This window comes from Cyprinus carpio, chromosome A5 (assembly GCF_018340385.1).
Source record: "Cyprinus carpio isolate SPL01 chromosome A5, ASM1834038v1, whole genome shotgun sequence".
NCBI lineage: Eukaryota > Metazoa > Chordata > Actinopteri > Cypriniformes > Cyprinidae > Cyprinus > Cyprinus carpio.
The window spans coordinates 16,802,670-16,829,667 of record NC_056576.1 but is presented as its reverse complement, the minus strand read 5'-3'; the positions used below and the strand labels follow the sequence as shown (position 1 = coordinate 16,829,667).

The 26,998-nt window shown below is 38.0% G+C and overlaps 1 protein-coding gene and 1 pseudogene across 1 annotated transcript in view; both read left to right on the top strand.

Moving 5' to 3' along the window:
• Nucleotides 1–11,264, top strand: part of LOC109080441 — a 99,101-nt pseudogene extending 87,837 nt beyond the window's left edge.
• Nucleotides 11,265–11,346: 82 nt separating this feature from the next.
• LOC109080453 (collagen alpha-1(I) chain-like) overlaps nt 11,347–26,998 on the top strand; it is a 49,568-nt gene continuing 33,916 nt past the window's right edge. The window contains exons 1-5 of the mRNA XM_042755586.1: nt 11,347–11,814; nt 21,859–22,039; nt 23,874–24,032; nt 24,152–24,344; nt 24,854–24,982. Coding sequence (XP_042611520.1) covers nt 11,730–11,814; nt 21,859–22,039; nt 23,874–24,032; nt 24,152–24,344; nt 24,854–24,982 — 747 coding nt within the window. The 5' untranslated portion in view covers nt 11,347–11,729. The remainder of the gene's footprint in view (nt 11,815–21,858; nt 22,040–23,873; nt 24,033–24,151; nt 24,345–24,853; nt 24,983–26,998) is intronic.

The following is a 26,998-nucleotide window of genomic DNA, read 5'->3' as shown; positions in this document are numbered from 1 at the left end:
TAACAAAGTGCAGTAAATGGTAAAACGATTTGCGCTACCAACCAGTGTGGTTATAAATATGACAGTACATTAAAATGCTATGATAAGAAATACCTGTTTGCAATATCAAGCATCATAACAGCTGTTTTTGCAGCTAAAATAACTGGAAACGGATGACACTGAAAGCCTCGCATTACAAATGGCCGCCCATGTTATTATTTAAAAAAAAATAAGGTGAATAGTTGAATATTTAATTTTACTTCTGTTTTCTGAAGAGAACATTGCACATGTTGATATTGTTGCATTGTTTTTACATGCCAAGTCTCGGGAAAATCATCTCGGGTTACACATGTAACCATGGTTCCCCAAGAGTGAGTGAAGTGAAAGTGACATATAGCCAAGTATGGTGACCCATACTCAGAATTCGTGCTCTGCATTTAACCCATCCAAAGTGCACACACACAGCAATGAACACACACACACACAGTGAACACACACCCGGAGCAGTGGGCAGCCATTTATGCTGCGGTGCCCGGGGTGCAGTTGGGGGTTCAGTGCCTTGTTCAAGGGCACCTCAGTCATGGTATTGCCGGCCCGAGACTCGAACCCACAACCTTAGGGTTAGGAGTCAAACTCTCTAACCATTAGGCCACGACTTCCCCTATAGGAATGAGAGGGAATGAGACGTTGCATCCTCTAGTGGACACTTTGGGGACTGCTGCCAGCAGGACTGGTGTCTGAAGCATGTGTGAAACAACTCCAATCCCATTGTCCAACATAGCCCGTGATGTCACAGACGGGCACCTAGAAGCATAAGAGGGCACCTGCCGAACATGTCACCAACTTGGTTGTCTGAAGAAGACCTAAAAACAGGCAAGCCTCTCGGGAAACCATGGTTACATGCGCAATCTGAGACATTCCCCTTCTAGGGAACTCGTGCTGCATCCTCTAATAGACACTATGAGGAATGGAATGCCCACACAGCCATGCCACGGCACATGCCTGTTCACCTGGTGAGAGAGCTCCAAGAGAAGTGACAGACATACACCGTACCTTCCCTCAGAAAGTGGGCAAGCCACTGATGCCTGGGGCCACTAACATAATTTGGAAAAATGGGAACCCAGCTAATAGTAGAGACATCTCATTAACCAAGCTAAGAACACAGCTATCCTCAGAAAATGCAGCATGCAGGGCCCAGGGTGACCACCCACTTAAAAACCCCATAGAAAGGGCGGTGCAGCCCACCCCTAATACCTGACTAAGCTTAAGTGGTAAAGGAAGTAGACCATCTATCAAAAACCCCAAGGGGAGATGGCTAGAAGAGGCTCAGGGCGCTGCCTACTTGAAAAACCCTGATAAGGGGGGCAGCCCGACCACAGACTGCTTGAAAAAAGCCTACATCACAAGGGAGAGACTGTACCTTCAGTCAATGGTTCGCCAACAAGCGAAACACATAAGAACAACATAAGTCCAGCCTCAGGGCCCAATGTAAGAAGCATCTCTTAGCGCTCTCCTGCCTCTTCGCCCAATACCTAGAGAGAGGAGGGGCATGAGTGGCCACGCTACTCTTCTGATCCTGCCTATGATCCTCAGGTCGGGATGGACCAGACCCATCAGAAGTTTTAGAGGAAGACTTGGGTAAGCAAGGAATGAACTTCCTGTAAGGCAGTGGACCACGCCTTCACCTCCCTGAACTTCTCGACCACGGCCTCAGCGAAGGTGCTGAAAATCCCCGGAGGCCTACAGTGGAGCATCAAGATGAAAGGCTTTCAACTCGATATCCGCGAGATTACCACCATCACTTTAGTGGTGTGAAGAGCCAAGTCTGTGGTGCGGCTCAGTTCCTGGACTCGCTTCACATATCCGCACTTAGCCACGCCCTCAACATCAGTGTAATCCGCATGCTGAAAAAGATGCAGCCAAGTTGAATATGGCTTGTCCCACAATCTCACTAACTCCATGTGGAGGTCAGGAAGAAAGGGAAGACTCCTGGGGGAGGAGAGTTCATGACCGGCCAGAAAGTACTTGTCTAATCTGTCACGGACGGGCTTTCAGATGAAATCAAGCCCCTTACGTCAAATGCCATTACGTCAAACATTCCCTGTATGCGGAACTGGAGCTAGGTTGGTGGAGATTCAGTGCTCACACTCTAATCTCCATTGCCAACCACCAGATGAGCCTAATGTAGCACTATCCGCGGGATCAGATGACCCAAGAGAAAAATTATCTGGATCTTTCCGAGCGCCTCGAGAGCCGGACATGCTTGTGCAAATTCTGAATACTATCCCTCGGGAGAGAACAGAATGAAAGGAACTCCTGAAAGGGAAAGCCCTTCCTGTCAGATTCCTTCCATGCCTCACCCACAACCCCCGAGATTGGTCTGCCTTTCTGCCTCGCAGCCATGGGACCCAAACCATGGATAGTAGGTGCTCAGTTCTCATTCCAAAAAAGAGAATCAAGCATACGAGGCATTTCTGAGTATGATCCCATCACGCAGCATGCATTTAGCTCCCCCGAAAGCCAAACATGCTCTGTTCAAACACTAGATTCCCTCAAGAATCAGGCGAGAACAGAAACTGCCTTGAACTCTTTGCACTGAGTCTGTTCAACTTCCTCAAGAGGTGAACATGCTCATGCAAATGCTGTCTATAATCTTGAGTAAAAGGCAAAGCTTTACCTCTGCTCTCAGTAGCCCATCGCAAATCCATCACTGTGAGCACATTCCGCTGTCTCATGAGTCAAAAGCACATTTAATCTTATCCACGCCTTTCGCAAACCTCTCTGCAGTGAACTCCACGATCTGAGTCTACGCTGTGCCTCGGCAGCAGTGGGACCCAAACCGCGAGATGCACACAATTGTCCCTTATCCCTCGAGAAGAGGGACAAATGTCAACGGAGCTTTCTCATTGGAAACTTGTCACAATGAGTGCATTCAGAGCCCTCGAGCACGAAACGTGTGCTCCTTACCAAGACACATAACGCATAGATTGTGTGTATCCTCGGGTGTCAGAAATCTAGGACATGTAGGCACACACTTTCTAAAATGTTCACTTGCCTTGGTTTTCACCATAATGCCTTCACACGCAGTGTCAAACAAACGGCTCCTGAAGACAACAAAAGTTGTCGATGTGTTCGGCAGGTGCCCTCTTATACTTCCAGTAACCCTACAGTAAATTAAAATGACGGAAACATTCTAAAAACAAAACCAAAACTATCCGAACACTAAAAAAAAAAACCAATCCAACAATACAAAACACAATATTTCTCCATTTGGACTCTGCAAAAGACAATCCATCCATTAAGACTCATCAGGATATTCGTCCTATCAAATCACACCTATACCACACCTCTCTATTTCTAATGGGCTGCTCAGGCTCACTGAGTGCCTCTATTTCACTCCCAGATTTGATTTCCATCCAAAACCAAATCTCTTTAAAGTGCTGGACTAACCGATAAGAGATATTAGATGCTGAATGTAACGTTTCAGCAGTTGCTAATATGACCAAATCCCTCTGATTTCTGTGGGGGAAATTCCTTCACCACTGACACCTGGCCATCTCCAGTCCTTCTCTATTGACAGATAAAAAAAAGAGCCAAACTAACATCCTCAAATGCAGATTTGACACCTGACAAGTGTGCTTTAAGGAATGACTTGTGTCTGTCACGGATGGATAGGAGGATGGATAACAAACAATTAATGACAAGTGTGCTTTAAGGAATGACTTGTGTCTGTCACGGATGGATAGGAGGATGGATGATAAACCATGATATAGATTCCCAGAGGGAAGCTTAAGTTGCATTACAGCAGCAGACAATCTCAAACTATCATTTGACTTTGTCTTTTTTTTTTACAAGTGGGTTTGCAGGGTTAAATGTGAAGTGTGTAATTTCTGTACCACCAGTCTATAACTATACAACATTTCAAAAATACTGTCTATTCTGCAAGATGACTTTTAATGTGTTTCCTTACAGTAAATAAAAATATTTTTTTTCCCTCTTTCCATGTCTTCCCTGCCCTTCACTTCCATTTTGTCCTCTGACATGCTTCATCAGAGGAGTCATTCCCGTCATTCTCCTGGGACTTTACTGGAAGTATGATCAACTTTTTTTATTCAGTTTTCTAATAATAGGCTTGACATAAGGATCTACGTCAGTGGTCCTTAAACACGGGGCCTCAGCAAACTTCTAAGGGGGCCTCAAAATAATTTAAAATGTTTTAAAATAATACAAACAAGCCTTGGAGTCAACAATGTTGAGAACCACTGATCTAAGTTGAACTTTGTTATGTTATTGGATACAGTAAGTCCTAGGTCTATTTATCCTCAGTGTCAGTATAGGAATCTGAGGATTAGCAGCCTATCGTATTGCAAAACATGAAATCAAAGAAGGTCTAGTACTATGACTCTAGGGCCAGTGACCTTTGATAATTTCAGAAAGATTAAGAGGCACACTGTTAAAATGTACGTCGATGGGAGCATAAATTTAGGATCTAAGCCCAAAATGAGTGTTTCCTAAACCGGTATTAGCCCAGCTGTTACAGGTGTCACATTGCCTATTATACTTTGATACCATAATGATCCCTTAGATCATTAGTGTGGTTCGGAGTTCATCCCTGTTTTGATGCATCTGATATAAAATGGAGGTTTAGCATACAAGACAATGTTATTGCAGGCAATTTCAGAACAGCATTCCTTGTAATATTCCAAGATAACAATGTCAAAAAGCATTCATCTGACTTCATGTAACCACCACCTTGTTTTCTTTCTCAGCCCATTCCCGATTCCCCCATGAGACGCTCCGCATCCACTTTTGCACCACAGCGCCCTCAGGAGGTGAATCTGAATGACTACACTTTGGTGAAACCTGTTCAAGAACGACATCACCACCATCATCATCATCACCGATGTCATCATCGAAGGGACAGAGACAAGAAACAGAGATCTATGGACAGGTCGCCCAATGGCCAGCACAAAGCTACAGGTCAATACACTTTAATAAGATCCCTGTAAAATACAACTCAAAACTAGCTGCATGAAGTGATGTAGCACAATGTTTTCATCTACGGGTTTCTCTGGAGATTTTTAGTTGCATCGGTTGCAACTGATCCTAAACCCAGATGGTATACGGTTGTGTTGAGGATTGGTGAAGTGCAGAAGCAGGGCCTGGTGTGAGAGCGTCTGGCCGCAGCTGGCCTCTATTAGCCAGATAAAAGGGACTGACAGACATGCAGACCTGTGACCTGATAATTTATGGTTACCTCTCAGCAGGCCAATTGAGAACAGGGAAGAAAAATTCAGACAGTCAAGTTTTTGACTGGAATCTGAAAATCCAGAGGAGAGGGGAGACTGGGAGAGATGGATCTGCCACAGCAGGGCTAAATAGCTCAAGAAATCCTGTTGGTTTTGTTTTATTTTTCTTTAAATTTTCTTAAAAAATAAAAAAAAAAACAGGAAGGGGTTTAAAAAATCCTGACCTTTTCTTAAGTTTCTTGAGTTTTTAATTTTTTTAAGAGAATATTAACAGATATTGCATTGTATTCTGCTTTCCACATTATTAAGAATTAAGTTATATTTTTTGACCTCATTTGGTAAATAATTGTTTTTCTTTAAGCATTCTTTTTTTCTTTCTTAAGCAATTCTGTAGTTAAAACAACAACAAAAAGAAAGTAATTTAATAATAGTAATAATAACTTAAAAACTCACAAAAGTACTGATTAAGGAAACACTTTTATTGCAGTGCATGTTATGTTGCAGTGCATTGTCTTTTTTCCCCTCATATTTTTCGTTGGTTCTCAGGCACAGCAGCTGACCCTGTAGAGGAGAGGTCGCATGACCGAGGTCGTTCCCATGAGAGGAAGCATCATTCGTCTTCGGTGGAGAAGCAGCGGTATTACTCATGTGATCGCTATGGCAGTCGAGAAAACTGTCCCAGCAAGTCTGCCATGGCAAGCTGTGCCACCTCACCTAGCGAGGCCCAGGAGGCCAGTCTCAACAAGCAGGTGGGATGGGGTTGTCAAGACAGGACAGGGACATGTGTTAAAATAGGCTAGGTCAGAGGTTAGAGACTGAAAAATGTTTAGGGAATAAATAAAAAGATCTGATGATTTCATTCTATTAAAAAAACATGCTAGGGATTTGAGACGAGATAAAACATAAATAATTATGAATGTTGAAATCTGTGGTAAGTGCCAAGATGCATTAAACAGTAATGAAGATAATGTTCTGATTTAAACACAAGTTGTGCTCTATGGTCAGTATCTCTGTCCCTCAATATATATATATATATATATATAAATACACTTACAATGGAAGAGAGGGCAAGAGATTTTTAAAATACACACTGTTTTGAAACACATATTTAAGACTTAGATATTGTACATTAACAAGATACTAACATGATGGAATGATAGAAAGTTCTATGCAATCTTTTAACTTCTGTCATTACCATATAACCTGGTATCCTTGACATGATGTGTGAAAGGATACTGGAAAGGGAGGTGGCATAACCTTTTGCCAAGGACTGAACCAAATTTTCCCTCACAGAAATTAGGCAGTAATAGAAAATCATCCAAAAAGTAGAAGATATCGCCAGTCACTGCATCATTTCTTTCCAACTAAATGGACTCTATCTATTGTCTATGTATTTCAGCTATATTCCGCTAAGTATTTCCCATATCAAGCTGTGGTAGCAGCTAAGTCTTTCCGTCATATTTCTAATAATATGATCACAACTAGTTATATAATTATAAAGTATATTTTAAATATTATTAATCTTTCTCATGAGTTTCCACTGTAATTGCATTAATGTAAAAGCGGTTATTGTTTTTAGAAACCGAGGGAGTAGGGAGTAGTTTAAAACCTAGAAATATTCCTTTATGTTATCCAATTTATTTTTCAAAGAAATATTCCTTTATGTTATCCAATTTATTTTTCAACACAGTAACATTATTGTTATTATTATTTTTCTGTGAATGTACGAGACTTGTGATTCATTAGCCGCTATACGTAAATAAGTAGAAGAACAACAAAGTGCAGTAAACTGTGAAACCATTTGCACTACAAACCAGTGTATTTGTGATTACAAATGTAAATCAGAATAATTTGACAAATGCTAGTTTGCAATGTCAGGCAGCATAACAGACTGTTTTTGTGCAACTAAAATAACTGGAAGTGGTAAAAATAGCCACACCCACTCTTATAATGAAAACAAGGTGGATTGTGAGTATTAGACTGATAAAAGTGACATTTAAAGGGGATCTAGAAACATATTATTATAATAAAAAATATATTACATATTTAATATAAGAAAAATATAAATAATTAATTTGTTTGAAATTAATGTTTAGAAACATATTAGTCGCATTTGAGGGATTTTATCTGTTTAAAGTCAGTTTACATTACATTACGTATTTTTCAGATGGTTAAGCAGAGAATGTAGCTATAGTACAGTTAGACTCTGCAAAGGCTGCTGTTGGATTTTACATTTATGCATTTAGCAGACGCTTTTATCCAAAGCGACTTACAGTGCATTCAGGCGACACATTTTTTTTTTTTTTAAAGCCACCAGTCACACAGTGTGGTAGAAGAAATGCTGTAAAGTGATAAGCATTCCTACTCAAGCCATGAAGATATTGAGATATTATAGGATTTTTTTCTTCAAAAGTGTTTTACATTGTGTGATATAAACATAACTTAAAATGTTTCTCTTCTCTACAGCTGTAGTGCAACCACTCATAGGCTTTCACTTCTCTTTCCACTCTTCTTCCACACCATTTCTCTGTGCATTTGTCTGTCTTTTCTTTCTTTGTCTTCACTGTCATTTTCACTCTCTCCTTTCTTTCATTTTTGTCCTATTCATCTTCCATCTTTTTCTGCTGTCTTGTCCAACATGTTACTTCTCCTTCTTTGGCCCCTGGTCCCTATCTAACCTTTTGGGCATTTCCCCCTCACCATTTTATTGTTTTGATTTGCTTGTTGAATTTTCATCTAGGGCAGTGGGTGGGCTAAGATGAGCCCGGTGTTGTTGACCTCAGGGGCGAGCACTCCAAGCCATGGGCGCAGACAGCTGCCCCAGACCCCCCTTACTCCTCGTCCCTCTGTGGCCTACAGGACTGCCAACTCCTCCCCTGTGCAGTTTCTGGGCACACAGGCCGGCTTGCTTCCCCCGAGTCCCGGCAGGCTGAGCCGCGGTCTGTCTGAGCACAACGCCCTCTTAAACAGCGGCTCCATCTCCAGCTCGTCGGCCCCCGTCAGTCGCATTAACTCAGAACCCTTCCTGGGGCCACCGGACCACCCTGCCGGCCTCCAACCCGACGACTACGCTGTCTTCCAAGAGGATCCGAGCCCTCAGATGGGCCATTCTCCCCAGACTGTAGGGATGCCAATCGTGGCGATTCCCCCACCTCCCCAACAACAGTTCCGCAGGGTTCCCAATGGATACCACTTTACCACGGGCCCCGGCGCCAGCAGAGGACGGGCACGAAAGTACTACCCAGAGGCAGAGGTGGACGACTGGTGCTAGCATGGCTATTATTTACACACACATACAGATGATGTTTTTATTTTCGAATCATGATGAGTTTTATCATCTCTTATTTTGCGGGTGGTGTTAAATGCAGTAATACATGTATTTGTTTGTCAGTGTCCAAAGGATAAAACATACATGTACACTTACAAAGCAGCAGAAGTGGTATAAAATTTACCCAATTTTGATGTATTTCAGTCAGGCTAAATGGTTTGGTGGGTGTAGTCTCTTTAAAAACACACAAGATTGACAGTTTATGTGCAAACACATGGGCTTTCTTTTAATCTTTGCCATTTTAAGGTCAACAGATGCCAAAATGTGCTTGTGTAACCTGGGAAAAGACTGACCCACTGCTTCAAATGTAGACCACAATGGGCATCTGGCCAGTTTCCCTCAAAGCCAGCCTCTGAGACGCACCCTAAATGCAAATATTCCCATGAAAATGTTATCTTGGTATTATAGATGTACCATTTATGGAGCAAAACTTTACAGAAGTGGCTGGAAATGCAAGAAACATAGTTTTATTTGGCGAAACGCACAATAGCAGTGCCCCTATCTCCGTCTAAGAGAATTAAACGTTATTTCACACTGTTGCGAAAGCAGATTGTTCACCTTTGACAACCATATTGTACTTTGTTTTATATCAAATTGTAGATATTTTATCTATTCATTATGTGCTTTTTTGTATTGTAAAGACGAACGGTTTTATGTAAATCGATTACGGCTTCACCATACTGTCAGGTCTAACGATTCTTCTTGACTGCTCCAGATGTTATTTACAAAGTGCCTAACCTTTTGAATATATTGTAGTAGTGATGCAACCTCAGCCTTTTTTAGTGCATCCACACTTGAGAGAGAGAACTGAACAAGCTCTAAGGGTTAAATGGAACTACAAGGTGTTACGATCGCAGGCCTTAATTCAGAAGATACAGTACCTTTGAATTCACATTAGGTTTTTGAATGGAAATGACAGTATGATTGTTTTGTTTTTTAAATTCTTGTCTCCTTTTTTGTACAATTTTAGTACTGAGTGGAATATTGAAAAATTTCATCAACAAAAGCATATATTAGTATATGGAGCACCTATTAAAAACTGCAGTAGTTGTGTATTTGTCCTGACGGGGACTTTATAACCACAGTTATAAAATTGCATGTTAAAAAAGTCTTCAATTCTTGATTGACCATGGTTAAGAAACCAATATTTATGGTGTATATTTCCTGTCCTGATGAAGATGCTCAGACTGCATTGCTGTTTGCCTTCTTTGTTTGATATTTTATGGTTAGATGCAAGGACTGAGAACCGAGGAACTGTCACAAAGGAGCATGCTTTGCTCATGTAGCAGGTTTCCTGATGTGAGCATGTGTTGTGTTGCATTATGTCGGGGTCCTGGCACCGGTAAAGTAGGCTGATCTGTGTTAAGGTTAAACTTTCCCCCTCATGGTCCTCCTCCAAGCACCCCCAGACACACATACACACTCACAGCTTTTATTCTGCCGCCATTCCCCAGCTGCTGGCTGTATAGAAATATGGCCGGCTCCTTTTTATCATGCTGGTAACATGAGAGGAATATTGAGCCACCTGAATTCAGAGGGTGAGGCAGTCTGAAAGAACAGAAAAACACTGTATGATCCAGGATTATTTCACGAGTTCTGCATTGACGTACATGAATACATTAGATGCTTGGAGAATTGTTTGGCTAATCAGGTGATTCTTGGCCACTGATGTGTCAGGACTATGCTGACAGTGAATGTTCTTTCCCTTTCATTTGTTTAAACATATATTTTCTTTATGTAGGGCTATGCAACGAGATGACACTTTGAAAAATATACTTCATTCATTTAGCTTTACCTGCTGGGAAATCCAGATTCAGGCTTTAGCATGATAGTGACCAAATCTCTTCTTTTTTTTTTATTAAAAAAATAAAACATGTATGAAAAAGTATATTTTAGAATGCATAAAGGCACAAAGATTAAAAAAGCAGTAATCAGCAAAAATATAGATATAAAAAATGCAAGTTTCTGTATGTGCATGCATCAGTGATGTCCGGTTTGTCAGGGGAAAAAAGAAACATGTTGTTTCAGATCTACACTCTGAACAACTGCTATTTTTCTACATGCTCTGTAAGACTGAGACTAAAGGATGTGCTGACATTTTGCTGATATTGTTATGAGTTATTGCATTGTTCATGTGTAATTATGGAACAAATCTTTGCACTCCCAGCACATCTATTGATGTCCTTTGGCATGTTGGCTCAAAACTGGGGTTCTGTCGATAAACCCATTTCTTCAGCTTCTCTATGATCTGGGAAAACATCATATTCATCTATCAAACCTTTCGTAATTTATTGCCAAAATCTGAAATGCTCTTTTCCCCTGTACATCAGCCAAGCTTAAATGTGGCTGTTTCCAGAAAGATTAATATTTGCATGGTCTTAAAATGTATGCGCATGTTCTTCATACTTTTTGATACAATGTATTCTTTTTTGTTTGATTTTTTAAAATGACCTTTGATATGAATTAGGGGATTTGTTGAACTAAAAAAATGAATTGTTGAAACATTTATAAATAAAGGAAACAGTATTGATATGTTGACAACTCCGTCCATGCATAAGAGCTGGCAAATCCTTTATTTGATTTCTGCTGTTGACTTGTTTGTTGCCTGATTTCTGTTCCATGGCCAGACTTTGAAATCTGCAGTTGTTTCTACTATAATATTTTGTATTAAGCGAAGTCCTTGAATTAAAAAATGAACTCAAATAATAGATATCTGTGGTTTATTGAAGGTTTACGTTCTCATGAAAACCTGCATGTATTACACATTTTCTTCTTAAAGGGGGAAAATACATGAGATCTGCAGCAGTATAATGTATTTTCTTTATGATTGATGATGTTACAGATTGATCAAAGCATGAAACTGTACATGAATGGCAAGGTGAATCAGGGTTCCACCTGTCTGGAGGCTTGCTGGGATCTGATTGGCTGGTTCGTGAAATGTGGGCGGGCTTGAACGGGGATGATTGGGAAGCGTGCAATTGCAGAACAAGACTTCTATAAGCAGACTGATAACAGATATCTTGCTCAATGCTTATGTAAACTTTCCAACACCATAGACACATCAGCTTTTAGGCTATAATTTATATTCATGATTTTCCCCCAACCTCAAAATTTTCATCATTTTACTACCATTTAAGTGTTTGCCAGCACTGGAGGAACATTGCTTTTCAAAGATGCGGTTCATTTTATTATTGTGTGCACTTGTTAAAGCTTTCCATGCAGACTTCTCGGAAATAGGATCTGGCGCTCCGGACTCAGGTAAGAACAGAGCGTAAACACCTCACCTGCCGACGCTCGCGTGTAGTGTAAACAAAACAATTAGCATTCAGTTTAATATGTATTTTGTTCACGTTGTTTTAATATATATATATATATATACATAGATAAAGGTCATTACCTCACTAATTGGCACGCTAACAACCTAAAATTAACGTCCAGGTGATTAAGAAGTCTTAATTCGTGGTCATTTATGCGCATACTGCAAAATATGCTCTTATAATAGGCTACTAGTTACAGATAGTGATACAGTCAGTCCTTGCGAGGTCGATGGCAATTCCTTATTTTAGTAACTTTTTGAATTTTTCATTCTCTGGTGCAGTTGTGTTGTGTAGTATCCATATTATCCCGAGGTGGCGGTGTAGTAACGCATATAAATGGTGGCATATTCTTCTAATTGTAGCTACATTACCTGTTTGTCGAAACATAAGCTTAGTGAGCCAATGAAAAGCTTACAGACTATTTCAAGCTACGAAAAATTCAAATAGCCTAATGTGTTTGCAGTTTTTACACTCTGATGGTAAAGCTCATAGAATATCCTGTCAACAGCTGTTGAACATATGTCTTAGTGAAAAGCCATAACCACATTCAAGTTCTTTACATTTTTCCAGAAATCTGTGCCACGGTCTTATACCACCATGTCACAATTTATGCTTAAAACGTCCATATGTTAAAGGAATTTGATCTGGGTTTTCTAATTGTGCTAATGTTACAGCAGTTTCTAATGGGCCCTGTTTCAGCCACCTGTCCCACTGAATAGAGTCTGTCTTCTCAGTGGTTGGAGAACATTGTGGATAATCTGGGGATTATTAGAGCGAGTCTGCAGAACCCATTATGTTATCAGTGCAGTAACATGTTTTACAACCTTTAATAAGATGTGTCATTCATGAGCTTGTGTTCATTTTTTTCAGTAAATTTGTTGGTTTTCAATTGCTAGGCTTCATAAAATTTACTCACAGCTCAGTTGCCATCAACATATTTTCAAGCTACAGAGACATTAGATTCATATAGACAGAGGAGATGTTTCTGTTTGTTAAAGCCCTAAATTACATCATTGAAGAGTTCAGACAGGTTTGAGAATGGTCACGTTTCTGTATTGTAGTTTTTGGAAAATGTTCTAGTTTTACTGGAAATTTGGAGCACATCTTGCTTTTATTTGATCATGTGTACCACTCTGATCAAGTCTAACTTTCAGAATGTGCAAAATGCAGATGTGTTCTTAAAAGCCTTATCCGATGTGGTACAGTAACAGTATTTTGTCTATGAGCAGAGAATCATTTATATTGTCATTTTAGAACTTCTTGACAAGGACCTTCAACAGGAGGGCAATTAAAAAATTATTACAATTTCAGATAACTATTTTCAATTTCAGTATATTTCAAAATATAATTTATTCATGTGATGGCAAAGCTGAATTTTCAGCAGCTCTTACGCCAGCCTTCAGAGTTACACAATCCTTGCAATCCCAGCAATCATTCTAATTTGCAAATTTGGTGCTCAAGTAACATTTATTGTTATTATCAATGTTGAAAACGGTTGCTCTGCTTAATATTTTAGTGGAAACTGATATACTCAGTTTTTTTTTTTTATAGGATTACTTGAATAGAAAGTTCAAGAGAACAGCATTTCATTTGAAACAGAAATCTTTTGTAACATTAGAAATGTGTTCACTGTCACTTTTGATCAATTTAATGCATACCTGCTGAATAAAAGTAGGAATTTCTTAAAAAAAAAAAAACTTTCTCAACCCAGTAGTGTACATATGGATAGTTAGTTGTCCAAAGATTAGACAAGTGGGATTGATTAAGCCTATCCATAGACAAAGAAAAAAGGACATGCACAATATTGTTCTGAACGCATGTTTTTCCTCAAACATCTTTTACTGTTTAATACACTCTCAGCCAGTGTTAGCCAGTCATGTCCTTACTCCATCATTACAGTGAGAACATCAGCTGTGTGCATGATGTCACAGTGATAATAGACGGATTGGCTGTCAAATGCAAGGTAACGGTCTGTTTGCGCTGAACACAATCCTTTCTTTCTTCTCATTTTGACTGTAAATCAAATCTCTGGTGCGTCTGTCTCTGTGGCAGCTTCAGGCAGGCAGCTACAGTAGCAGACATAATTAATGCTGTCCCTGATGGATAACCATGAGTCTGGTGAGCTGCTAGGGTGAAAAAAGCCCCTTAAGCTTGACTGATTATTTGTCTGGAGGCCATTGCATTACTGTACTGTAAGGAAAATGCAGGCTGGCTGTCTGGGTTACAGCCATGGAGACTAGACCTAATCTGGGCAGTGTTACCCTTATCACATCACATCAGTAGCCAAGAAGTAGAGCTCAATCTGTGCCTTAGTAAAATCTGCACATGCTTTCAGTTAGCTATATGTTTTTAAACTATATGAGAGAATGATGGATTTTATGACTGTAAATGCGAAGAAAAGTTTCCATTGTATGGAATTAAAGGTTCAGATTTGGATAGATTTGTAGCACTTGTTGTTTTCCATAATGTTAAAGGTAATTCTAATTTGTCTTGACAAACGGATAGTTGACCCAAAAAAGAATATTCTGTTATCATTTACTCACCCTCCTGTTGTTCCAAACCTGCATGACTTTCTTTCTTCTGTTTAACAAAAAATGAAAAAAAAGAAGACTTTACTTTTAATACCCAAGTAGTATAACCACACTAAAATTTAACCTCGCTGATATTAAATTTCTTCAGTAAAGACAAGTCATTGTATGTGCCCTTACCTGTACACACAACAGGTTACCTTGTCCACTCCACTATTTCACAATAAGTATTCTGTAACGTAATATCTAAATCATTAAGGTTCAGGGTGTATTTTCTATTAATTTCCTCCAGACTCGGAGGCATTAAAAATTTTAAATAAGATCTTGAACACTTTCTCACTGGTAGAAGCACAGGATTGCAAAGGCACTGAGTGTGTGGGAATGAGCAGCGACCTTTGCAATTTCCTTTCTCCTGAAAAGAGGGATTTCTCCAGTTCTCCAGGATTGTGAGTAGTGTAGTGCTTGTCTGGAAATTTCGAAATTAAATGCATGTTTTTTTTTTTTTTTTTTAGTAAAGTTAAGATCATGGTGAGGCTTATACAGGAGAATTTATCATCATTTAACAATGTCAGAGCCCACACATTTTTATGAATACAGTGATTTTTTATTATTATGCATTCTATTTGTTTTATAATTTTTTTTTTCTAAATTTTAATTCAGTTTTGCTTAAAAATGACAAGATCAAAACATTCTTTAGTAGTAAATGTATATGTGGATGAATTGTTTAGAAAAAAATCTATAACATGCCGTTAGAAAATGAATAGGGTGAAATTTCACTTCATGCTGACTTTAATCGGTAGCGTAGGGTTAGCCTTCTTTGATGGCTTACAGGTCTGTATTGTGCTGATAGCTCATTTCATTAAGGTTGTTTAGTGTATTGCAGTTAGTGTTGCCATTTGGTGCCAATGTCCCTCTTAATATAAACATCAAACTGGTGTAGGTCTTGCTTTTTTTTTTACTTTTGATTACCATGATTACCATGATTACCATGGATCGGAATCCTGTGGGCGCCCTGGACGTTTCTGACGCCAGTCATTTGGCTCTCAAAACACTGATTTGATTAGTGAGAAATTCACCCTTAAAGCAACATTTGGCAGAATTTCAGTGTGCGGTTGATTTGTGGCTGGTGGACAGAAACAGACCTGTTAACTCTGTAAGGGAAGTCAGAGTGGATAATGATGCTCTTTTGGTTTTCTTGGCACTGTCTTCCAGGCTGCTTTGAGATTGCTCTATTACATGAATCCATTGAAACAGCTGTGCCTATCGGACCTGTCAAGTTTAGTGAAGTCTTTCTCATGTGATGTGACATCAGTTTTTAGTCTGTGTATATCATAGTTTGAGATCATTTTGTTATGTCAGCTGAAAATTCATCATCACTTTAGTTAGATTGGTACCCTGGATAATCCATCTCTCTGAGCTGATGCATACCTGTTTCATGTCACCTAAAGAGTCCAGGACCTGGCATTTTGTCATGGAACATTTTGAGATGTCAGTGCCATAGTTGACAGAAACCAAACACTCTCAACTAAAAGGAATGACATTTTCAGCTTTTTCTAAAAATTCCAGTTGTTTTATCACGGCTTGTCTGGCAGCTGGAGAGTTATTTGAAAGTGACGTGACATATAGCCAAGTATGGTGACCCATACTCAGAATTCGTGCTCTGCATTTAACCCATCAAAAATTCACACACACAGCAGTGAACACACACCCGGAGCATTGGGCAGCGGTTGGGGGTTCGGTGCCTTGCTCAAGGGCACTTAAGTTGTGGTATTGCCGGCCCAAGACTCAAACCCACAACCTTAGGGTTAGGAGTCAAACTCTCTAACCATTAGGCCACGACTTCCCCATTTGCTTTTGTGTTAAGAATAGCAAGAATGAGAGATGCGTGTCAAGAAGGGCTTAGGACAGCAGTTTTGTTGATGCTGTATTCCTTTTATTTATTTAATTATTTCGTTATACAACATACTCGTATACAACAACCTGTTAAAATTAATACTACATAAAAATATTACCTCAACAATCCTGGAGATGAATATTACTTAAAATTTTTACCTCAACACATTAAAAAGTATTTAAATATTAGTAATAATTAATATTTATTTATTTATTTAAATAATTAATTATTTAGTATTATTTTATTATTTATTTAATATTTAATATATTTTATTAATTATTAGTTTATTTATTTCAGATATTATCATCATCACAATTGGAAATCTGATGCAGAATTATGGCACACTTTTTTAAATTAACATTTTAAACCTGGTATGGTATGGAGAGCAGATGATGGGGAAAAAAAGGAGAGGCCATGTATAAAATACATTAACATTATGAGATACCATATCTCAAAATATTACTTAAAGGGGTATCAGTGTTATCAAGATACTGGGTCCAGATATGACAAATTGAGTAACACTGAAGAGATGATTTTAAAATGTCTCTCTTTATATTTCATATTGCCAAGATGAACAAAATGGTTTCCATAAAAAAGCTAATTTGCATTTTATACTATTTAAATAATTCTTATTTATTGCATCTTCAAACTATTATTCTGTAAAGTTGAGCAGTTTTCCAAATTAATGCACATTTGCTTAATCGTGAAATTCTGTTCTTGTAAATTAGGCCATAATATTGTACTGTATAATGTACTGTACTATGAGTGTTTTATAAAAAGCCCTTCAGTTCTTCACTTTTATTCTTTGCACTTTTGTTCATTGACAGGGTAGATTGTTGCATTGTTGAATTGAATCCAAAAAGATACCAATCCAAATGAGGTTTGGGGTTGATGTTGGGCAAGTGGCCAGGAGTCTCTTTGATAAGCTGCTATCAGCCTGTACTGTAAACATCCTGTGTGTCAGCACCCTGTTTTCATTAGGAGCTGGAATGTGTACCTTACTACTGTACCACAGCCTATAGAGAGCTGGAACCCATCACAAAATGTGCCCAGACTAACCCTACAGCCAGAGCTGTCACCACTGCAGCACAGCAGACCTCTGGGGTTACTGGTCAAGGGGAACTTAATATGAAAGGACACTAATCACTTTCTTATTTTGTTATTATCCAGGAACAGTTACTGATGAAAGTCCTTAGTTCCTTTAGTTTTAGAAGTCAGTGAGTTTGTCTGTGTTGAGAAATGAATCAGACACAAAATGGTTAGACTATTTAAAGGGATAATTAAACAAAACAAATAAAAGATATTCTTTGTATTTCTGTGAAATAAGAGACAATTAAATGGGTTTTAAATGAAATGAGGTAATGTAGAAGAAGTCAGAATATTCATTTTTCAATTTTCAATTTCCTTGACCATGGACTACGTGAGTAGAGAAATCTGGAGAAATGCTTTTTCTACAGGTTGACAAGGAAATTACTGTGTAATAATGACTTGTAAATTTACTGCCTGATGTGAGTGAGGATTCTCACCTTGGTTTCCTGCAGTGCAACATCTTGAATTCTTTTCCATCCTGTGCGTTCCGACATGAATCCCTGAGGATTTTGGGCAGAAAAATGGAGCGATTTTCATTTTGCTAGATTTTCCAACCAGGCTGTTTAGCTTGTGTCCAGCTTTTGTTCACAGTTCCATAAAAGATGCTGTTCCACTTGATTGGCTCTAAAATATCATTAACATGTCTTTTGTGGCTTCAGTGACTTCAGTCACTATTTTATATGAAGCCAATAGTTTTTCATGTTTGGCCAATATATATTTTCTGCAGAACATGGAAACATTAACTCATTCTGAGAGCTGCCATCAAAGTAGGTTGATATCATGACATGTTTGACAACTTGATTGATTAATAGTTCAGAAATAAACGATCGTTTGGAAAAATTGAAAGGTGAACCCCTAAAATTGCTGTCATTATTCACTACTAAAACTGTCTGTGTGTGTAATGCCACCTGTGAAAATACTCACCGAACCTTCACAGCTCAGACATGACCATTTCGCAAATTGCTTCTAGTTTTTTCTGCATTATTCTAGCTCTTAATTCAGACTCAAAATGTCATTACAAATCTGACATTGAGATTCACAGGAAACAGATCTTTAGTTATATGCAAGTTATTATTTAGCAAAACCAACATGTGAATTAATGACTTAATATCAGTTTTAATGCAAATTGTGACTGTCCCACAATTTTTAGGACAAACTTTTATTCCAAAATGTTTAAAATGTCATTTCCATGACATAATGCTATTAAACATAAGGTGGAACCCACATTTGTTGAACATGTTAGAGTTTTAAGAGAGTTTCTAAAAATATTAAAGTAGCCGTGGTTGAAGAAACTGCCACAGACAAACTGGGTGATGCTGTGTGTAATTAAAAAACGGAGGCAAAGACATTGCTCTGATTTAGGTGCCCCAGAGCAATAGAAATGTTATCAGCACGTAGACCAGGATGGAAAATAGAAAGATTGAATGCCTTTCAAAACGTTCTGAAACTCTGAGAATGTTGATCATGGAGCCGTTCCCAATTCCTTAATGTGTTTCCTAATTGCCTTAACAGGATAGATCCCAAGTGTGTTTAGGGAACAATGTTTCTCAGGCTTTAATGAGTCTTCCTCACTCTCTATCTGCCACACGCCACATAACCAGACCCCATTAAATATTATGAGTGTCAGATCATGTTTTTGAAAGTTCCTGCTGTTGATTTGCTAATTTTTCTCTCATTCAGATAAACAGCATTTCTGATTAACAATAACATTTATTAATTACAGTATCCCAGCTGAAAACACTAAGAAGATTTTCTTTATGGTGATGCAGGTTTTTGTTGGTGTGGTGCTGATTTGGTTAGGTGAACAGCATAGTATTGTTGATAAAGATAGTTAATACAGGACATATTGGAAGTTTAAGTAATTCCTGATACATCTGTGGTTGTTGAACTCATTCTCAATTAAGGCGTACTTGTGGATTTTGATTACTTAAGGTCACCTGTCATATTTAAATATTATTCCACCTTAAAGAGGGAAATGAAAATTGCTTTAAGAGGTTGGGATTTAGGTGAAGGTGACAGAATACCCCTCTGTGAAAGATTTTAATCTTTTTACCTACCACTCTGAGTTAACGTGTGGTTACATTTATCATTGTTCTGCAAATTTTCATATCATTTCAATCAGAATCCATACAATCTGGAATTTTGCATGAGGGCAAAAAATGTCCTTACAGAGATTTCACAATGGCTTCAAGTTATACATACAGAGGCCTTTTTTAAAGAAATCCCCACTAGAGAAATCTTGTACTTTTATTCCTTTCCTTCAGTTTGGGAGTCAGGCGGTGTCCCATCTTCAGTCTCGTAATGAAAGAAATAAGTACCATCAGTCCTTCTCTGATTACACTTCACAGCACAGTTGGAAGAAAGAAAACGGCTTAGGAAATGGAGTTTCAGCCCTCTTTATTCCATAATTACTACCGCAAGACTTTTGTTAAACGAACCGTACATGTAAATGAAACACAAACAGGCACAAGGGGGGCTAATTGAGCATTAAATGGGAAATAAATGCAGCCAAACATCAGACCTGAATCCGGCTAGATAAATAGACTTTTGGAAATTACATGCCGGCATTCAACATCTAGTTCCTGTAGAAATTACAGGTGAGTAATTGGAGAAGGAAATGAAAAGAATGGTAAAATAGTGCTGCTTGATTTTTTTTTCTTTTTTTTCTTGGTGACATTTTGCTGCCTCATGCAGTAGTTTTTTTATTTTTTTTGTGATGCAATGTGAAACTTATGAGTGATTAAGACTACAGTGACTACAACTACAAGACTACGTTTCATTGGTTCTAAATAAAATGCATGATTAGTGTACCTTTAAACTTTGCTGTTATGAAAATTTCACAGTTTCAGTCATCATATATTATTGTAATATTTTACAAATTAATTTAATAACATTGTTTTTTCCAAGATTCCTTTGTAAATGCATTTACAATGCCTTTGTGCAGCATTAAACATTCTGTGTAAATGTACCTGTGATTATACAATGCCATTTGGACATTTAAGGCACACTTAAAAATAAAATGATATATTTGCATATGAAATCATATCAAAATCTGCATCTGCAAACAAACTATGTGAGATCTTTTCTTAGAACTAACTCACTTTTCTGAGTCATTTACTTTTGGTCCCAACTGGTTCTAAGGTCACTTTATTGGATATATAGTAAGAACTCATGAGGTGTAGCTCATCACATTTACTGTGTTCCACTCACATTTGAGAACCAGTGTTTTTTTTTTTTTTTTTTTGTGAAGAGTGTTGCTTCAAAAGTAGGCTTGTGCTATCTCTATGTAAAAAAAAAAAACAGGTCAATTATTATCAAATGCAATTCCATTTGTACATCTTCAAGGATGGCTTTAGACATCCATTCTAGTTTAGTTTTCATGCGGTATGTAGAGAATGGTGGCATGTACACCTTTCACCAGGTTATCAGTGAGCTCATGTGTGACTGGAGTCTGCTGCTTGTGGTCATGTTGCTTGCAGGACTATGAGTGACGACTGATGCCTAAATGCAGTGAGCTTAAAAAGCCCTTTTCAGCACCATGAATGAAACAAGAGATCGGCCACTGCTAAAGTGGAAATACTTTTAACTCAAATCTCTAAACCGGTTATGAGGTCCTTTTATCATGTCTTGAAGTCTGTCTTGTGAAGAACAAATCATACAGTGCTTTGCTTTGCTTTGTCATATATGGATATTGGGGATTTGGGTTTATATAGAGGTTAAATAAATATACAGAGTTATTCATCATTTTTTTCAACATCCCTTTAAGTGAGCTGTGTCTTTTCTTTTTTTATTCTTCCTTTATTTCTTTTTGTCTCTTTGAATAACAGGAACAACCGCGAGGCTGACGTCCAATGAAAACAGAAAGATTGCATTATAAAATTACCGTTTTTTTTTCAATAGTTGATGTGGGTTTTATTGTCTGAACATTAAGAATTTTTTATTTTTTTTGGAAGGATGACCTTTTATTATTAGATGTACTTGAAGGGGATGGGGAGAATAAAGAAGTGGAGTCTTGTAGGATGTATTTGGCCGTTGTGGAGGCAAGGGATGGAAAGTTAATCAACGGGTTGCTCTCTTCACCCTTGATGTCCTGTGGGGATCGGGTGGGGAAAATGCAGCCCTCCATGGGAATGCTTCACCCCAGAACCATCCATCAGTAATTGGTCTGACTGTGTTTGTGCACAATAGGGTGGGGTCATCTGTGGATAGTGCTTGGAAAGGGAAAGTTAATTTGCATGAGCCCTGGAGATTTGGAGAGTTTGAGACTTGCCCATTTTCCCATCATAATCTGAAACAAGTCAGAAGGTGAATAAGGGATGATGCATCTAAATGTACCACTATTCTTCTGTAATATTTTTTTTCACTAATAAATGCAGTATTATGCATAACAAATGAAGTGTCATTTAATTTAATGTGATTTGTGTCTGTGCAGGTCTCTTGCAGAATTGATAATCTGATTTTTCCTTCTTTACAGAGGGGTTTGACACACATCTGAATCTCTTCACACAAAGAGTGGATTTACTTGAGCAGCTCTCAGGCTTAGTACCAACCAGCAGGAACGTGACCTTTTATGAGGACGACCGGGGATGTCCAGTGCTGGACATTGGCCTGTATTCCACACTTACTATGCCCACCCAGGAAGCATTTGGATCAAGGTTTGACAAACATTTATTTATTTACCATCTTCTTCTTTTTCATTATGATTTTATTAAAAATTACCTTAATTTTTTAAATGTACACTATTGTTCAAATGTTTGGATTTAAATATATATAATGAATACTTTATTCAACAAGGGTGCATTAAATTGGTCAGATTCAGAAGTGACGTAAGGACTTTTACATTGTTACAAAAAGTTTTCAAATAAATGCTTTTCATTTATCATTTATACACCCCCCCCCCCCAAAAAAAAAAAAGTGTCACGGTATACCATTAAAGAATTAGTTCACCCAAAAATGAAAATTATGTCATTAATGACTCACCCTCATGTCTTTCCAAACCTGTAAGACCTCCGTTCATCTTCGGAACACAGTTTAAGATATTTTAGATTTAGTCCGAGAGCTTTCTGTCCCTCCATTGAAAATGACGGTATACTGTCCACGTCCAGAAAGGTAATAAAAACATCATCAAAGTAGTCCATGTGACATCAGAGGGTCCGTTAGAATTTATTGAAGCATCGAAAATACATTTTACTCCAAAAATAACAAAAATTACGACTTTATTCAGGATTGTCTTCTCTTCCGGGTCTGTTGTGAGTGCGACTGCTGTGACTGTTGACGTACGACGCTGCTGAAGTGTTTTCTGGTGCGCCCAATAACAAAGATAACACATCAGCAGCGTTGTATGTCAGCGGCGTCATTGCAGTGTTGTGAACGCACTCACAACAGACCCGGAAGAGAAGAAAATGCTGAATAAAGTCGTAATTTTTGTCATTTTTGGACCAAAATGTATATTCGATGCTTCAACAAATTCTAACGGACCCTCTGATGTCACATGGACTATTCTGAAGATGTTTTTATTACCTTTCTGGACATGGACAGTATACCATACATACATTTTCAATGGACGGACAGAAAGCTCTCGGACTAAATCTAAAATATCTTAAACTGTGTTCCGAAGATGAACGGAGGTCTTACGGGTTTGGAACGACATGAGAGTGAGTCATTAATGACATAATTTTCATTTTTGGCTGAACTAACCCTTTAAGCAGCATGATATTTTCAACTGTAATAATAAGAAATTACCAAGTATATTAGAATGATTTCTGAAGGATCATGTGACTGCTTAAAATTCAGAACTTAAAATTCAATTTCAAAAAAGAACTAATAAATCTAATTTTTGCTGAAAATTCAGCTTTGTCAACGCACAAATCAATTACATTTAAAATGTTAAAATAGAAACATTTATTTTAATTTGTATTAATATTTCACAAATGTACTGTTTTTACTGTATTTTTCGTCAAATAAATGCAGCCTTATTGGACATTAGACGGTGTTAGATTTTGCTGTAATTGGCTGAGCAGTGGTTTGGGTGGCTCGCCAATGTATTCGATTTCTCTAATACATAAAATAAGTAAGCTTGACCAGAGTTCTTATGGGGAGAAGAATTTATTGAAGGTAGCAGTTCTTCAGCAGCAATGATAGCATGTCTTCCTTCAAACAATCTTAACCCAAAGTTCTGTCTGTGTGACCAGACTTTATACCTGCTAACAAATAGCCTTCAAACAATAGACCGATCCTATTAGGACCTCCTACTGGAGAACTAACAATAGACAGGATAGAAGGGCCATCCTGTGTATTTGGTTTACACCTTTACAGATTACATCAATACAGACTCACAAGGTGACATATCAGATGTTGATTACACAAGAAAGAACTATAGTAAAATACACAAAATCCTTCAACGGTAGTTTTAAATGGTAATGTATGTATTTAAGTTCTCTTATTCTAATAAAATCATTTCTGTCTTGATGTGTCTGTATGTGTTCACAGCTTTGCAGATGAATTCAGTGTACTGATTCAGTTGCAGAGCTCACAGGAAGAGGACCGGAGTGTGTTGACTTTGCTGAACTTCTATAATCACATTTTACTCCAGATCCGTATAGGTCCACACAGCATCACCTTCATCACCACACAGCACCGTGACTATGAGTACAAACACCATTTAACACATGCCTCTGCTCTGAGGAGTCAGCTTTAAGCTTTATTGAAATAACATTGTTCTTATAATATTTGAAATCTGAACATGAGGTGTTTTCCTCTGGCTTCAGGTTTTCAGTGTCAGGACTGTCTGACTCGCAGTGGCACTGGATCTCGGTTGGGGTTGCATTTGAATGGCTGGCTGTCTATGTGGACTGTGTGCTGGTGGAGAAAGTGAGCTGGATGTACCCGTACATGAGTATCACTACAGATGGCTTGCTGATGGTGGGGGGAATCCTGGAGGGATTTGAGACACCTTTTGAGGTATTTTTCATTTGTTATATGCAAGGTTATGGAAAGACACATAACTATAGTCAGTGTAAAGAATCCATCATGCCTGCGCAACCAGCCTTTCTTAAAGTCATTAATTAAACACTAAATATGTCTTACTACAACAGAGTGTGTAGAAGAATGTGTATTAAAGAAACTAGAGCTATCCTGTTAAAGTAGCACAAGCAATGCGTCATGGGAAACATGTCTGGCTGCCACACTAGTTTGCTTTTCAGCTGTGAAAACCATCATCTCAATGACTTAAACTTAAAAATGAATGGTCACAGAGCAGCGTGCCAAGAGTTTCAATGGCACTGAATGCCTACAGTGGGTTTTTATCATGGCGACTGTGGTATCAAGTTCACTATTCATCCTAAATCAATGAGGCATGTGAGTGAACGTTTGACCAGCACTCTTGTGAATTCAGTGCTCAGCTAAAGGATTGTTATGTGGTTGATGTCATAGCTCAGATTTGTCTTTGACGTCTATGTCTGTTTTCACAGGGAGAGTTGAGACAGATGACCTTCATAATGGGAGATGCAAATGCAGCCAAGGATCATTGTGTTCTTCATCAGCACTTGTGTGAACCAATGAAAGGACGCAGCTTTCTAAAGACAGAAAGTAGCACTGAGGTAGGGTTGAGTTGACTTTGTATACTTGAAAGCAGTTATACAGTTAGCAAGATCTTTTTCAGGCAAGTCATTATCTTGTAAAATTACTGCAGAAAAGGTAAAGAGAGATTTTTACATTTTATCATCAATGAAAAGAGACCAAAAAAAGTGCATCGTGGACAATTAAATGATTTTAATTAAAACATACTGTTAATGAAAATTAGTTAACAAATCACAATTAATGTTATTCAAGGAGAAAAATCTAAATTAGATTTTTTTTAATGGTCATGTGGTCATACAATTGTCAATCATGGTCGATAATGTTAGAGATATATAAAATGTTTGAATATTTGGGTTAATTTAGCATTGGGTTAAACTAGATTTTTTCTTAAATTAAATGGCATTTTTAGTAGAGTAATATTGAATAAAATTAATTTAAAAAAAAAAAAACGAAGTTAACAATTGAAACAAATTACTCTACTTCCACACAAATATAATTGTTAATACAACATTTTGCCTGAAAACTGTGTAAAATGTGGCTCTGTTCAGCTATCCCTGCGTCCCAATGATCATACTATATAAATAGTATGTGAGATTAGAATAAACATGTCACAAAGCATAGGATGTTGAAAAGATCATATGCCAAAAGCCCCTGATGGTCTACTATTTCAGGTTGATTTTTGAAGTGTGGATCCTTGCACACTCTTTGATGGCTAATATTACCCACAACTCATTGCGCTTTGGTGAAGGATTCAGTTTGGAACTACGAACACAAATAAAAAGTGTTAAAAAAGACTACAGACATGGTGGATGTGCACAACTAACAGTTAAGTGGAGAGGTTTAGATAAAGGGGTTTGAGTTACTAATAATCAACATTTAACCTGAAAAAAAAAGTAGCAGCTTTCTCATCAAATCCCTCTACTGGCACAGACGTGACTGTCAATATCCATTCAGTTCCAGGATTCAGGCCTGAACCCAGAGAATCACATGGTGCAGTAAGAGATGACAAGAAACATCCTAGTGTTAATTACAGACCCAAAAGTCAGTTTACAAGCGATCTGTGTATGATTTATAGCATAAAAGCTCAGATACAGCCACAGTGAGTAATTATGCAGCCATGAATGGACAAAACTTGAGTACAGTGTGGGGAGAATGAACCTCAAATGGAGTAGAGAGATGGATTTTAGAGGTCAGGAAATTGAATAAATGGGAAGGAAGGTATCACTCTGACTTCTTATTTGTCCTCATAAAGCTGTTGCTGTATTTTCCTACATGGGGAGGGTGATGATAAATTATCATCGCGGGAACTGTCTCATTTCAGCACGGTGCTGAGACAGTGGGGCCATGTTTGATAAACACCCCATCTGGTAGAGTAAGTAAGGGCAGCCTGAGAGTTTGCTGGTACAGTACATCCCAGGAATGGCTCCAAAGTTTGCAAATCGCCTGGAAAGTCATTAGACACCTATTGCTTTGCACTTTAAGTGAGCTCTGTGCACTACAGGACATACTTTTAGAAGTTTGTGTTGCATATATTATCAATTTATTGTTAAAGACTGCACCTCAGAAGCAGTTCTCCACAGACAATAGGCAAGACAGAATACAACAGACAATATTGGTATGTACAAAAATGTACATGCAGAAACAATAAAATGACAGTGCCATTAATAAGGTTGCAAGAGTGACAGTGTAAAGTATAGAGTTATTGAGCCCCACATTTGACATGCAGGAAAAAATAGATATTGTGGCCGCAACTTAAGAATTTGTTCCCACAATTTAATAATTAGTGGCCATGTTTTCTGAATTAATTGCCTATTTCTAGGTAAAAAAAATTTCATACTGTGCATTCTGAGCAATGCCTTAAATCACTTTTTAAATGATTGATTTTAATTTTTGTGTTTAATTTTTTATTTATTTGGACAAAATAACATAATTTTAATACTGGCCATTTATCAGTTATCGGCCATTACATGCACATATAATTAATGGCTTTTCAATATGAGCTACAGTTTTGATATCAATGCATTCCTAATGGAAAT